Source organism: Coturnix japonica, chromosome 2 (genome assembly GCF_001577835.2).
Source record: "Coturnix japonica isolate 7356 chromosome 2, Coturnix japonica 2.1, whole genome shotgun sequence".
Taxonomy (NCBI): Eukaryota; Metazoa; Chordata; class Aves; order Galliformes; family Phasianidae; genus Coturnix; species Coturnix japonica.
This window is the reverse complement of record NC_029517.1, coordinates 54,615,530-54,629,715: the sequence shown is the minus strand read 5'-3', so window position 1 is coordinate 54,629,715 and position 14,186 is coordinate 54,615,530. Positions and strand designations below refer to the sequence as shown.

At 39.0% G+C, this 14,186-nt stretch overlaps 1 protein-coding gene across 4 annotated transcripts in view; it reads left to right on the top strand.

The window, feature by feature from the left end:
• Window positions 1-14,186, top strand: part of RETREG1 (reticulophagy regulator 1) — a 50,791-nt gene that overhangs the window by 24,566 nt on the left and 12,039 nt on the right. The window contains exon 1 of one of the 4 annotated variants that reach the window (XM_015854419.2): window positions 5,981-6,203. The exons of the other annotated variants lie outside the window; for them this stretch is intronic. Coding sequence (XP_015709905.1) covers window positions 6,160-6,203 — 44 coding nt within the window. The 5' untranslated portion in view covers window positions 5,981-6,159. Of the gene's footprint in view, window positions 1-5,980; window positions 6,204-14,186 lie in introns of those variants that run through there. 4 annotated transcript variants of the gene reach the window in all.

Sequence of the window (14,186 nt, the reverse complement as noted above, 5' to 3'; positions counted from 1 at the left end):
TAGTCATACTTACTTAGAAAAAAATCTGGCTGGGAATCTCGAATATTAATGAACGACTTTGACTTGTTGAGCTGAGGCATAAGAATAAGGTTGATGTCAATGAAAATGATCAATATGTGAGTACGTTCTGTGCATCCATTACAGTGTACATGGAGTCCTGCAGTGATTCATCCTAAAGATTGCAGTGTCTAATTCAGGGCTTGTGACCTGAACTTTGATCTGGTTATGACTTGCAATTGCACTAACCACTCTCTGGTGAGATTTTCTTACGTTGCATCTAAGAATAAATAATATAATTAGATGGACAACTCTTCTTCCTCTTCAGCACTGAATACCAATAGCAAAGCTTACTCTTAGTGAACTGCTAGCAAATTAGCAAAATCCTTCAGACATAAGCATTTGTCAGCATATGACTTGGAGTGATTTTTTACTTCCTGAATGTCTTCTAAATATTCTTCTTCTTGGTAGCTTACTAGCAGCCAGCTTGTTCACATTTTGTAGTGTGTTTAATAGTTAGAAGTAAAAAAGAATTCTCAGAGTTGTGCTATCTTTGCATCAACACTTCCATGTGTTCGTCAATATCTTCATGTGTTCTGAGCTATTTTTTAGCCTGCACTAATAGGCTCAGTGCAAGCTGATTTCATTGTTTGGGTATCTTGCTGTTTGGTCTGCCTATGTACATAGGGTTCATCTCTTTGCAGGAGAGGAAGAAAACAGTTTCTGAGAATAAGCATATTCAGTTTGCCAAGAGAAACAAGAGGAGAGGCAGCTTTCAAAGTCTTGAGTAGAGTATGTGCCTGGGAAAGAACTTGCATTTTAATATGACTTTACTAAATTACAGGTCATGACTGTAGATAAACATAAGTACCTCTGTAGCTCTTTTAGGTCTTAGGGAAACTGGAAATGTGATATATAGGAAAACAGTAATTTCATGAAAATGTACATAAAAATCTTTTGAAAAAACAAACAAACAAACAAAAACAACAGAAAAAAATATTTAATTGAAAGGTGACATATGATGGATTTTTTTTTTCTCCAAAATATGTTTCTTTTATAGTTGTTTAACAGGATCCCATGGTCAAAAAGTCCCAAGGCAGTTGAGATTTTCACCCTTAGTGGTAAGATCTTACACCACTCTGTCTCCAGTTCTTCTCTGTTTGTCGCATAAATCTAGCATGACCTATCACATTTGTACAAGAGGAAGATTTGTTATCTTCATGTGACTAAAATGCTTTTAAAACACCACTGAAGACTCTTCTTTTAACTCTTCTTTTTGCCTATGTTGAAAAACTTGGAAATACTCTCATGCACTCTGGTGCATGCATGCTTTATGATGAACTACTAATATATCTCATGACAATTCATTGTTCCTCATGTAAGACAGGTTTTGGTGTTAAATAGTCATGTTGCTTTCATATCCCATTCTTTTGTAGCTCTTTAAAAATACATATTCATAAGCTTTGTTCTGCTGAGTAAATATTTCTTGCATGTGAAATGTGATCTCATGTTTACCTTTGTGAATGTTGTGTCTTTTTTTTCCAGTCAAACCTTAATGTTGATTTTGTTTTGTTATACTGAATATGAAGCTTATGATTTTAAAAATGCTGTAACAATTTGTTATCTCATCTAGATACGAAGAAGGAGTTAGGAATGATAAAGATGAGTGCATGTTTGTAAGGATCGGGGGAAAGGCCTGTAAGTGTGACATCTTGCTAAAGGTTTCTTATAGACCGCCTAAGTCAGGCTTCATCGGGATCTGAGCAAGGTGTAGGTCATTGTTCATTGCAGGAGAGTTGGACTAGATGGTCTTTAGGGGTTCCTTCCAACTCAATTCTATGATTCAATATCATCCAATTTTTGCTTGGATTTAGATAGAAAAGATTGGGATAGGTATCATTCAGCATATTTGGATGTTGAAAATATGTGAAAATCGAGTGTGCATTTCAAATTGATGAAATACTTTTGGTGTGTGTATATAAATGCATAAATGTACATTAATCCTAAACATGCCTTCAGATCCTTGCTGAAAATAATACCAGCATAAACTCTATACAAAAGTAAAAAGCTAGAGTTCTCATTTCTTCTGGAAATCTGATCTAAACTGTATTCTTTTTGTAATTTTATTTTTGCTTTGAGTCAGTAGAGAGGTTTTTTTTTTATATTTTTGAGGATACAGTACAATGTTCATTATTTTCCATCAGCTTTTTTAGAAGAGACTCACTCGCGGCTGAATAATTAGAGCAGGGTTGTACACTGAAAGCGCCATCTCACTGTCCTTACAGATGAGGAGAGACACAGAAAGCATCAGGGACTGCATCTAGTTCAAGAGCTGGTAGGCCAATTGAAGCATGACTAAAATATCTGTAGGCTTACAGTCCGTGTGAGATACTGCCAGATTGTCCCCTTCACACTCCATGTGGATAGCGTACTGTCTTTCACTCACCAGCTGAAGCCCTTGAGCATGTCCAGTATGTAAAACAGTGTATCCCACAGAATTTTTGATCCTCTGGGCTACTCGGTAAGGCTACTTTCTTGTCCCTGACAAAGACATATACTTTCTTCTCTTGATGATAACTTCCTTTGAAGTATTCCATTTCTATCTGTAAAAGGTATATTTCCCGATTTGGTGAGGCCATTTACTTGATGATTACAATACACATTCAGTCCAAATCAAAGGCAAGAAGATAATGTCTAGGAATCCTAAGAAGGTAGAAACGCATTTTTTCCCTGAGCTGCAGTTTTATACTTACCTGAAAATGCCAGATAGCCTTCAGCCAGGTTCAGTGCACTACTTTTGTTCACCTGCTGTTATCCCATCCAAGTGTACTGGAAATTGTTTATCTCATGCAGTTATGAAATAGTTTGGAGCCCTATCTGATGGAGGCCTCCAGTCTGGTAAGCGCAAGCTCTCATTCCCTTAAGTATGGAATACTTATGACTAATCAAAAAATTGGTGGTGAATTTTCCTGATAGTTGTCTTTGTGAACCTTAGTAAAATAATTCAGTGTTGTTACAGTGGAGCTAATTGCATATTCACATGTTCTAAAGTCTGACTTGCAAAAGCATTGAGTGCTGAACTCGGTAGAAATTAGTCTGTGAGTATTAGCATGTTTTATAAATGCTCTGCTTTCAAAGTAACCGACCCTTGGCATCTTGGTTAGGTACTCGTGTAGTAGACACTTCTGAACCTAGTATTTCCATCAGTAAATAAGTAAGGTGATAATATCCTCCTCTCCTCACTGAGGACGTGTGAAGGGTTCCAAGGAATCATAAAAGTAAATTATGAACCAGCATCATGCCCTGGCAGCCCAAAGGGCCAGCTATACCCTGAGGTTCACCAGGCCCAGCACTGCCAGCTGGGTGGGGGTGGGGTTGTCCCCTCTGCTCTGCGCTGTGCAGCCTCACCTCCAGCACTGCATGCAGGGTGAGTGCCACAGTACAGGAAGGACATAAAACTATGAGTGAGTGTCCAAAAGAGGGCTGTGAGGATGAGGAAGGGCCTAGATGGAAAGACGTATGAGGAGCAGCTGAGGCTCCTGGGTTTGCTCAGTGCAGAGCAGAGGAGCTGAGGGGAGGCCTCATGGCGGCTGCAGCTCCTCACAGGTTGCGGAGTGGCAGCGCTGAGCTCTGCTCTGTGTGACAGCGACAGGGCCCAAAGGAATGGCATGGAGCTGTGCCAGGGGAGGAGCAGTTGGGGGTTGGGGACAGGGTCTGCACCAGAGGGCAATGGGCATGGCCCCAAGTGCAGAAGTTCAAAGAGCATTTGGACAGTGCTGTCAGGCTGGTCTGGTTTTTGGTTGGTCCTGTGTGGAGCTTGGAGTTGGACTGCTTGTGGGTCCTTATGGGTCCCTATGATACTTCTACTGTGATGGTGAGCACTGGGAAAATTATCAGTTTTTATCAGAGCATGACGAAAAAATGAACAGTCCACAGTAGTACTTTAGCAGTGTGGATTGCAGCAAGTTCCAATTCTGAAATACAGGAGTAGACATAATACCGAAATCTCTTCAGCCTATGGCAGGTCATCAAATGTATTAAAAGTAGATGGTGCCATAGTAAAATGTATGTGTCTATGTAAAAGAGTATCCTAATGCATGTAAAAGAGCGAAATTAAAGTTGCTCAAGGGGGCTTAGTTTTGCTTTCACTTTCAGTGCTACATTGATGTTTTGAGTATTGCTTTTGTGTGTTTGCAGATTTCATTTATTTGTTTTGATTCTTTATCTACTTGGCAAACATCAGAATTTTGATCTGAAACTAAAACTGTCACAGATAAGATTTTTACTAAAGAAGATTTAGAATTGAGCAGTTCTGTTGTTTTGGTTTAATGTAGAGGGAAATATGGATGTAATTATCTCAGCTATACGTAGAAGTAGGAAAAAAAAGAAAGGATGATGGAATAAGTGGGTATAGTTTACCATGGAATGTCTCTGTTGAGTAGAACAGGACTTCTATTTATATTTTTATAGTGAAAAAATAATTTTAAATATAAAATAAGGTAATATATATTTATATTTAAATGCAATCAAGAAGTAGGACTTCATTCCTGTTTTTATTCCTCCTCCGTACTGTTTAAAGTTCAGTACTATTAACCTGTTAAGTATGTATCTTAAAAAGACTGAGGAAAGGTGTGAATGGGTTTAGGAAAAGGAGAAAAGTACTATGGAGAATTCCAGAGAAGAGCAAAATATATTCACAAACACCTGGTGTCCCTGAGATCATTTTGTTAATTCAGATACTTGCATAGTAAATATAAGTCACAGCATTGAAAGTAATGGATTTCTCACTGTGTTGTTTTGGGAATTTTTGCAGTTTTTATCTTTTGGTTTGAAGCATTTTATATTAAAGTAAGAAGGAAGGATATAGCCCTTTGTAGTTTTGAAAGTTAAGCAACTTTCCACTGAGTACTGCATGACCTGCAGTGCATCAAGTGCAGCATACCAAATGGAGGATGCTGGCTGGTTGATTTTTAATCTGGCCTACCTTTTGTTCTAGCTTTGTTTTTTTCACATTTCCAGGACAGTTCCTATTGCCTCACGCAGGGCAAGCAGGTCTCGTCTTGCTAAGCTTCCTTATAGGACAAGAAAGATTTCCGTGTGAAGATCTTTGGATGTAATAATTGTTTGAAGTTATATGAAGAACAGGTCAAACTGTTTAATGGAAGAAGCAAGCCATGTATGTAAAGGAGCAGCACTGAACAACACCAATATGTGATCCCTGGCGTCTTGGGCTGTTGAAGCTACAATGCTTCATCAGCACAGATAAGGTGGCTGGGGTGTTGAAATTTAATAGAAATGTAGCTGGTGCAGCTGGAGTGACAGAATCCTTGTCATGCACACAGCTGAAAGCGATATGAGGAAAGTGATTTTGTCAGTTCAGCTTAGCTTGTTCACAAGGGATTTGGAGGTATTTTGGCAGAAAACCTCCTCCTGCCAGCATATCTTTCTATCTGAGGGCCATGAGTGTAATTTGCTTGTATCCCCATGACAGTCTTTTTGTGGCAGGAATCAGAACTTAAAAGTAATGCAATTAATAGTTGCTGAAAAGTTGTCTTCCTATACCTTATTTGAAAAGAATGCCTAAGTTTGTATTTCATCTGTGAATTAGTCAGTGGAGCAAAATTGTGACTTGCACTTTGCGGGGAATAAAATCTGAGCATTTTACAGTTACAGCGAGCTCTTTATTTTTATACTTTTAAAGATTATTAGTTCTAAAGTCAAGTGCCACCTAGTTTTGTATAATTTTGGTTTATGTTCCCTTGCTCCTAAGCAAGTGGGAGACACTGAGGAAGGATGTCAGTGGAAGGAGAAAAATAAGATGCAATAACTGGGTGGTGATTCTCTCTCACATGACCAAAAGAAAAAAAAAAATGTTGTGCTCTTGGCTGTGCCTGCTACTAAACACCCTGTCATAGTGTGCGAGGTGAGTCACGACTTGTTTATTTATAGCACTGGCCAATCAACGCAGAACGCTCTGAAATTCATTCAAGACAAGCAGACACTTAGGATGTGTTGTAAACATTTGCTCTGTGAGCAAGGAGCACTTTTCTCCGCAGCAAACAGAGCAGTTTCCTGGTTTGGTGCTTCTAAAACACAAAGCAGACTAGAAGACCCTTACCTGGATTATCTAGATTGGTTGAGAGAGAGACATAATTTCTTTTTATGTCTGAAATGCCAGACAGTGAGGACCTGGGACAAGATGAAAGGTACTGTAAATGATTCTGATGGCCTTTTCATACAGTGTTTAAAGCAGAGCTGCCTGCTATTAATCTCTGTGAAGTCCTATGTTTGCATACTAGGTCAAAGATTAGTTTGCTGTGTGTTCTAACAGATCACCCAACTCTTGAGTGTTTTGCCTGTAATGCTAATCTAATGTTTCATGAAAGAGAAGAATGAAATCTTAATGTCTATGTAGTGGTTAAATTGTATATCCCTTGTATAATTCTTAAACTAAGGCTAAATGAAGCGAAATACTGGGTGATTTCTGCATGTGACTTTTCCCAACCCTGGGACAGCTTACAAGTCTCAAAATGTCAGAGAGGCAGATAGTTTATGTGCAGCCACGTACTGACAGAACCATAATTCATTACTGTGAGATAGGGCACTGCGTCCCTCTGAGGTATGTCGGTCATTTTGAAGCTGAATTTTCGTCTTAAACTTAGTTGTGGGAACCAATAAGCAGGACAAGAAGAAAGTAGATGGACCTAAAACTTAAGAGCAAATTAATGAATACAGTTGTTACTAATGTGTTCTAACACATTCCTGTGGAAATGTATGTGCTAAACATATTCAGCTAAATAGATTTTAAAATAGATATTTCTAAAGCAAATATTATTGAAGTTTGGCTATGACAGACTTTAGGATTTAGGTTTCTTTAACTCCAAACTGTCTTTCCATAGTTCTGGCTTTCACTTTCTTCATGCTGCATAAAATGTTGGCTTCAAAACAGCGCTCAAAAATATTTGATACCAAAGAGAAAAAAAAAACAAAAAACGAAGTTATATATTTAATAGACATTTTTTAGAGTATGTTATATAAATAGGCAAATCTAAGAAATGATAGAGATCAGAAGAGAACATTCTTCTATAGCTTGGGATTCAGCCTCTGTTTCTTATATTTAAATTTAAGCATTGTGGATGTTTTTCCAATATGCATCATTGGAAGATGGTTGAACAACTTTCTGGATGTCTGTAGTAGATGAGCACGTTCAGACATTGTCACCTAACTGGATGAGTGTGGGTGAATGGATCCCCAGTGGTATAATTGGGTCTTTGCAAGGGTGGGGTCACCTACACATTTCCGTTTGAAGGGATCTAGGTTGTGCCCTATATATGGCATAGATTATAAGTAATTGTAGCACTGGGGAGGACATTTTTTTCCTTTTTAATGAAATGCTGACTAAATATGTGATAGCTACGGAAGTGTTAATTGCCATTCATTAAAAACTGTTTAGCTGAATCTCCAGCTTATTCAATTGTATATTTTTCAATATAGGAAAATAGCAAGATGCATGACACATTGAAGAAAAATAACAACAGAGAATTCAAGTCACAGCCTCTTTATTTTTATTTTTTATTTTGTTTTGAATCAGTTTTATAAAGGATTTGCATCATGTCCTCCTTTGGAAATATTTAATTGAATACAAGATGGGAGGCAATGTTAGCAGCTGAGAAAAATATTATCATCATTTTGATTTAAAAAAAAATAATGCAGTGTTTATCAGCATACAAGAGGATGCAGTTCTATGCAAAGCATGCACACTCTGCCATATACAACTACATCTGTTCACAATTCTTTCTCCAGAAAGGCTTGGAACAGGTTTTGACAGTTAAATAAGAGGTGATATTGGGCCCAAACCTCTAAGACTTCTTATTCTATGAATCAAAGCTTTTTTATTAATAAAAAAAGACAAACATTTCTTAAACAATAACTCAAAAAAGAAAGATAATAAGGCCTGCTCTTCCTATTTATCATTTCTGCAACCACCACTGTATGAGTTGATCCTGATCCTAGTCTCCCATCCTTCTGTGGCTTTGCTGTGCAGCAGCAAGGTTTGAGAACATAGTCTCATCAACAGGTTCTTATTTTCTTGAATTAATCTACCTTTGGTAACAAATAAGATACATCTCAAGATAAGTTTTACAGGTTTGGTAATGGTATTTTGTGGAGGTGAGAATATTTTGGTCCATGTTAAACAGGAGGGAATAAGAGGAAGATCTGTTGGAACTGTACTAGAGTAGTATGAGGACCATATCATAGCAGTGCATTTTAGGGCTGCAGAATAAAAGCTACTAAATACACAGATACACAGACACAGATAATGTAATTTTGAGGGTGCAAAGAATCAAAGCTGTTTGTTTGTTTAAAAAAGGAGGATGCTTGTATTTGTTTAGAAGCTGTAGAATGAGCTTTGTTCACTGATTGGTTTCAGCTTGCTGCAGTCTTTGTATTCCTCAGGTACAACTGAATACTTCATACGTCTTCTCCCCTCTTGAGATCATGTTCCACATTAAAAAATATTGTGTCGCCAGATTATTTTATGAACATTGTCATTCAAGGTGTGGCACTGGTCAATAGTCTGTTAGTCATAATGTGAATCTAGATAACATAATAACTGAAGGAATGTATGCAGAAATATATATAAATGCTTCTTAGGAGGGATAGTAAAAGTCTTAAGAGTTGTGAAGATCAGGTATCCACTTCTGCTTTGTTTTTTCTGTGTGATCCCAGGTCATAGCAGATGAAAAACAGTGAGCAAGGATGTAGTCAAAGGTCAAGGACTGAAGTAGTTAAGATAACAACAGTATTTTCCCCATTGCATGCAAATGTTGCAGTGTTTTTTTAAAAAACAACATAAAAATGACAGCTCATGAAGAATCTAATGATGGCCAAGAATGTATTAAAGGCACTGTGAATATAGTTCTTTAGGCATGTGCTGAAGTGTTACTAACTGGATTAGAGCAATGTCTTTGTTGCTCTAATTGCTATTATGTGCTCATTATCAAAAAGGATGGCACTCTAAACTGTTAGCCAGGAACCATTGCTGACTTGGATTAAAAAAGGCTCTGTTATTTTGACCTGCATTTTAAAGCAGTTTTTGAACTGTAATTTCAATGCATTACCTTTGTCACTCTACGCTTGGACTTAGGAAAAATGGAGATCTGGTTTAAAGTCAAATTTATGTGTTATTTAATGAGTAATTTGTAAGAGTAGTTGCGTCTTCTGCTAATATTAACTAGGAAAGTGTTTGATATTGCTTTAATTATTGGATTTGCTGCACAAATGTAGTTAGTGAGTGGTTAGGAGCTCTCAGTAATGCATCCAAGCGAATAGCCACTGGTTTATACTTCAGTGACCTATCAGTCATTGAAGTCAAATGAAAACAGAATGACATTCTTCATAGAGTTAAAACCACCTTGTTATATCATCCGAAAAAGTCATTATGATGCTTTTGCAGATTCAGAAGTATTCTTTGTTTGGCAGTTGAAAATGCAGTTTTCTTTCTCACACAGCTGCTCTGCAGGTCAAGGAGTTCTCAGCTCATCTTTCCTAGCTGTTTGACTTTGAGAGGCCTTGAAGTAGAAGTATCTCAGCTAAAGAATGTGGAGGCTGAAGGAAGACAATGAGTTGAGTTTGTGAAAAGGGTAAAAAGAATTCACTTTGAGGAGAGAAAAACAAATGAAGAATCGCCTCCAGCAACTTGGTAGAGTTATGTAAAGTTCAGCAAACAGAACTTTATGCTTCCGTTGACAGAAACAAAACTTCCTTACTTTTCTAAACAAAAATAGTGCAATAAAAATACCTCTTTAAATCACCGGTTTCTATTACAAATGCGAGGCTGAGCTGGAAGATCCCAGCCCTTTTACTCTTCTGCTAAAAATACAGCAGCCCACAAAGAGTAGTAATAACATTATAGCTTCTACTAAATAGAAAGCGAGTCTGTAATAGTGTTTATGTGACTCTGAAAGAGTCATTTTCATACAAAAGGCATCTGAAGAGTCTGTGCTGATTTAGTAAACCATGACTTTGAACTAACAGCACTTGACCGTCAGCTTACGTTTCACATTCTGGATGACCTCAAACTGGAGTAGCCGGTATTCTCCTCAGGAGAGTCGGGTGAGAGTAGTGTGGGCCAAAGGAAGAGCTTCCCGTCAGAGCTGACCTGTCACTTTGCTGAGGAGAGTCAGCATAGAGAAGCTGCACAGGGGAATGCCCCACATGTTTGTAGGAGTGTATTTGCTAATCTAGCTGGACATTCGGCAAAAAACAACAACGCTTAGCAGGCTCTGCTGTGTGAAAGAATGCTGGGCTGGACAGTTTGTATCTGATCATTAAAAAAGGGCAATATAGCTCCTTGACAACACTTTCTAACACAACCGATGTTATAATTGAATGTAGAAGATAAATGCATCCTCTCCAAAAAAAATCTTGGTAATCATCTATCTTTTATTTCTTTTTTCCTCTGGCAGCCTCTAGGACAAGATGAATTTCCTTATCCCTTTATAGAGTGTGTTTTTATAATGATAGTATTGCTTTCTTTTTAAGACAAGCTTTTCTTGACAAGCGATACAGAGGGGAAAGAAAAGATCTTTATTTATGGGATGGGTACGGCAGCACAGTGGTGACAAGCTGTTCCCACGTGAGCTGAAGAGAACAAATGCTGTCACGACTTCAGTATAACACGCTGTGCAGGAAGCTGATAGACACAGGGATGAAAGGTTGCATATATTTTGTTTTGTTGACAGTCACATGTGTTGACCAGTCTGCTGTGCAGGCCGCTGAGAAAAGCACATCCAGGCTTATCACATGCTGGTCATTTAAACATACTCACAGTACAGCAATATTACCAAGAATAGAAATAAAAGGGGACGTGCTGTTACTGAAAGCTGTGAAATAAGGCTTCCCTTCAATAATAATAATAACAGCTATGACTGAAAAACACAAATTTCAGGTGTCAGCAGAAGACTGATGAATGTTCAGAACAGTTTAAAAGTTTGAGTGTCAGCGCTGCGTGCTGTTGAATTAATCTGGGTCTTAGAAATGATGCATTTGAATGACAAGAGAGATGGCAATTAACAACTTTTTGGATTGGGAGGTGTTGGTGTTACTCTTCAAGGCAGATTTTTTTTAAAATGGAAATGTCATTTTGTACATTTTAAAGATTCCAAGCATGCCTAATCCTTAGTAGTAAAAGGATGTTCAATGTGGTTGCTTAAAGGCTTTATCTGCCATGTTATCACATCACACCAAGCTTTTGCAGTGTTTATAGATTGGCAGTGAGAAATAAAGTGCATACGGACATCTGCAAACTGGTGAGATTTCTCTAAGAAATACAGACCTTGTAACAAAAAGTTTTAGGATGAAGGTTGTCAGGGAAGGGTGAGAAGCAGTGTATTTCCAGATGCTTGCTGAATTCCTCATTCTTTCAATTACACAAGTAACTCTTCCACAGATCTCTTTTAAGAAAGTCGAATTTTACGTGGTGTCCCAATGATTCATTTAAATTGCAAGTTTTGTTGACTGTGTCATAGCCACATGACACAGCAATAATTATTTCAGTATACTTAACTATTGCATGGGATCCAGAAGCGGCACAGATTAAAACACAACTCTGCATAATCACCTTTGGAACTAGCCATTAGGATGCTATGCCGTGAGTTCAGTGGTATTTGCTATTGTGTCTTTCCATACAGTGCACATAGCGTCCACAGATTGGGTATATTGTATGACACTAGTGCCCATCAGTATTGCTGTGTTTCAACCACAACGCTTCAGTGACAGATTTTAGAGATATTCAAATTGGAAAGTCTGGCACTTCAAATTGGATTTCTGTGGGCTCTAGATAGAAGTTTTAAAAATGCCAAATACAGAATAGCCTTGTTACCTATATTTTGATTTACGTATCTGTGGTAATTTAACTTTGAGCTCTTCCACCCTGAGAAACAGATTGTGAGTTCCACTTAAGTTTAGAGTCTGCACAGGTTTGAAGTGTGTGCGTTTACAGCAGGGAAATGAGGCAGGTTTGAAAGCACTATAATGATCGACTTCTCTGTTTATGTAGGTGCAATCCTTCAGTTGCTACATCACGGTCTGCTCTGTGCCCCCTGCAGTTCCAAGTAGTGTGTAGACGCGGATATATACAAAACCATGTACGCATAATTAAGAAAAATCCAGCACATCACGAAGAGATGTTGGAAGCAGTAACATGAGAGCTGCTGACCTTTCTGAGAGAAATGTGATGGGGCTTTGCTCGAACAGATGTCAAGATACAAACTGAGAGTATGACACCATCAGTCATATTTAGAGAATGTAATGCCAGTGACTCTTCTGGCCAGTGTTTGTGACTGTGATGGACTGAAGCATCTGGGGAGGGAGGGTGTGTTTTTGTACAGCTACTGGGAAACAGTTTATATACTTGCTCCATTTTAGAAATGATGTAGTACTTAGAAGGATATGAGTAATTCATTTTCTCTCTGAATGTCTTCAGTTTTACTGACGGTTCAGGGTAGGATTGTAGGGCTTTATATAAAACTCAGTGTAAGTCAGGAGAGTAGAAAATCTTCCTCTTTGCAAATGGTACACAAGAACTGTGAAGCAGTTGAGACACAGCTGACTGCTTACATCCTCAAAGAGACACTTTGGAACCTTGGAATTATAAAACCTATTTTGGCAGGAAGGACAGGGTTCATGTTTAAGTCATTCATTAAAGTACTATAAGTAACATTATGCTGGAATACTTTCTTGGTTCTTGGTTGACTGATGTCATAGTCATGCACTTCACATTTATTATCTGCAACGCTTTATAACTCTTTTTTTTTTTTTCTTTTTGTCTTTAAACACTTACTTAGAGTATGCATTCTTCAGTGCATGTCAGCTTTCCATAGAATGACAGAATGGCCTGGGTTGGAAGGGACCTCAGGGATCATGAATCTCCAACCCCCCTGCCACAGGCAGGGCCACCAACCTCCACATGTAATACTAGACCAGGCTGCCCAGGGTCCCATCCAACCTGGCCCTGAACACCACCAGGGATGGGGCATCCACAACCTCCCTGGGCAGAGTAGCAGCACCTCACCACTCTCATGAGTGGAACTCCCCCCTAACATCCAACCTAAATCTTCCCTCCTTCAACTTAAAACCATTTCCCCTTGTCCTTCTGTGATCTACCCTTGTAAAGAGTTGACTCCCTTCCTGTTTGTAGGCTCTCTTTAGGTACTGGAAGGCTGCAATTGGGTCACCCTGCAGCCTTCTCTTCTCCAGACTGAACAAGCCCAGCTCCCTCAGCCTGTCTGTAGGGGAGGTGCTCCAGCCTTCTGATTGTCTTTGTGACCCTCCTCTGGACCCTCTCCAACAACTCCCTTTCTTTCCTATACTGGGGGCTCCAGACCTGGATGCAGTACTCCATACAGGGCCTCACAAAAGCAGAGCAGAGAGGGACAATCAACTCTGTGTCTCTGTTGGCCACCCCTCTTCCGATGGAGCCCAGGATACCATTTGCTTTCTGAGCTGCAAGAGTGCACTGCTGCAAGAGCACGCTTTTGATCTGATGTAGGTTTAGTCTTTATCTGTTTCTATTGGAGCATTCAGGAAGCTCTATGCCTTTGTACATATACAGATACACATTGCATCCATATCTTTCCTTCTCACTCCCCCAGGACCTCTGCTGCTGTCCCTTAGTTTCACCCTCTGACCTCTGGTGTGCACTGCCACCCACATGGGCCCAAAGAACAAGGGACCACAGAGTCAAATGGTGCCAGAGCTGACAACTGATAGAAGATGTGAGCAAAAAGACGCATACTGTGCATGACTGTTGAACTGAAGAAGATCAATAAGCCAACTTTTTTACAGTTCTGGTTGCTCAAGATCAGTACAAGCTTATAAAGAGTCCCTTGGTGTTCCTCATAAAATAAAAATGTGTGGACATAGCAGAACAGACAAAGATTTCTCATGGCTTTTTGTGGCTTAATGCTATGAGAAACTGCCAAATATTATACTATGGAACAAGCTTAGTAGTAGGTTTGTAATGCTTAGACATAAACATCAGCTGTACAAGTGTCTTGCTGTGCCTGGTTTCTTCTTTGTCAGCGCGCCCAGAGCTGAGCACAGACGCAGGGCATCTGGCAGTACAGTGTATCTGCACTGCAGCTCACACCTTCATCTTCTCAGTCTGGTAAAAGAGGGAAGTGGTA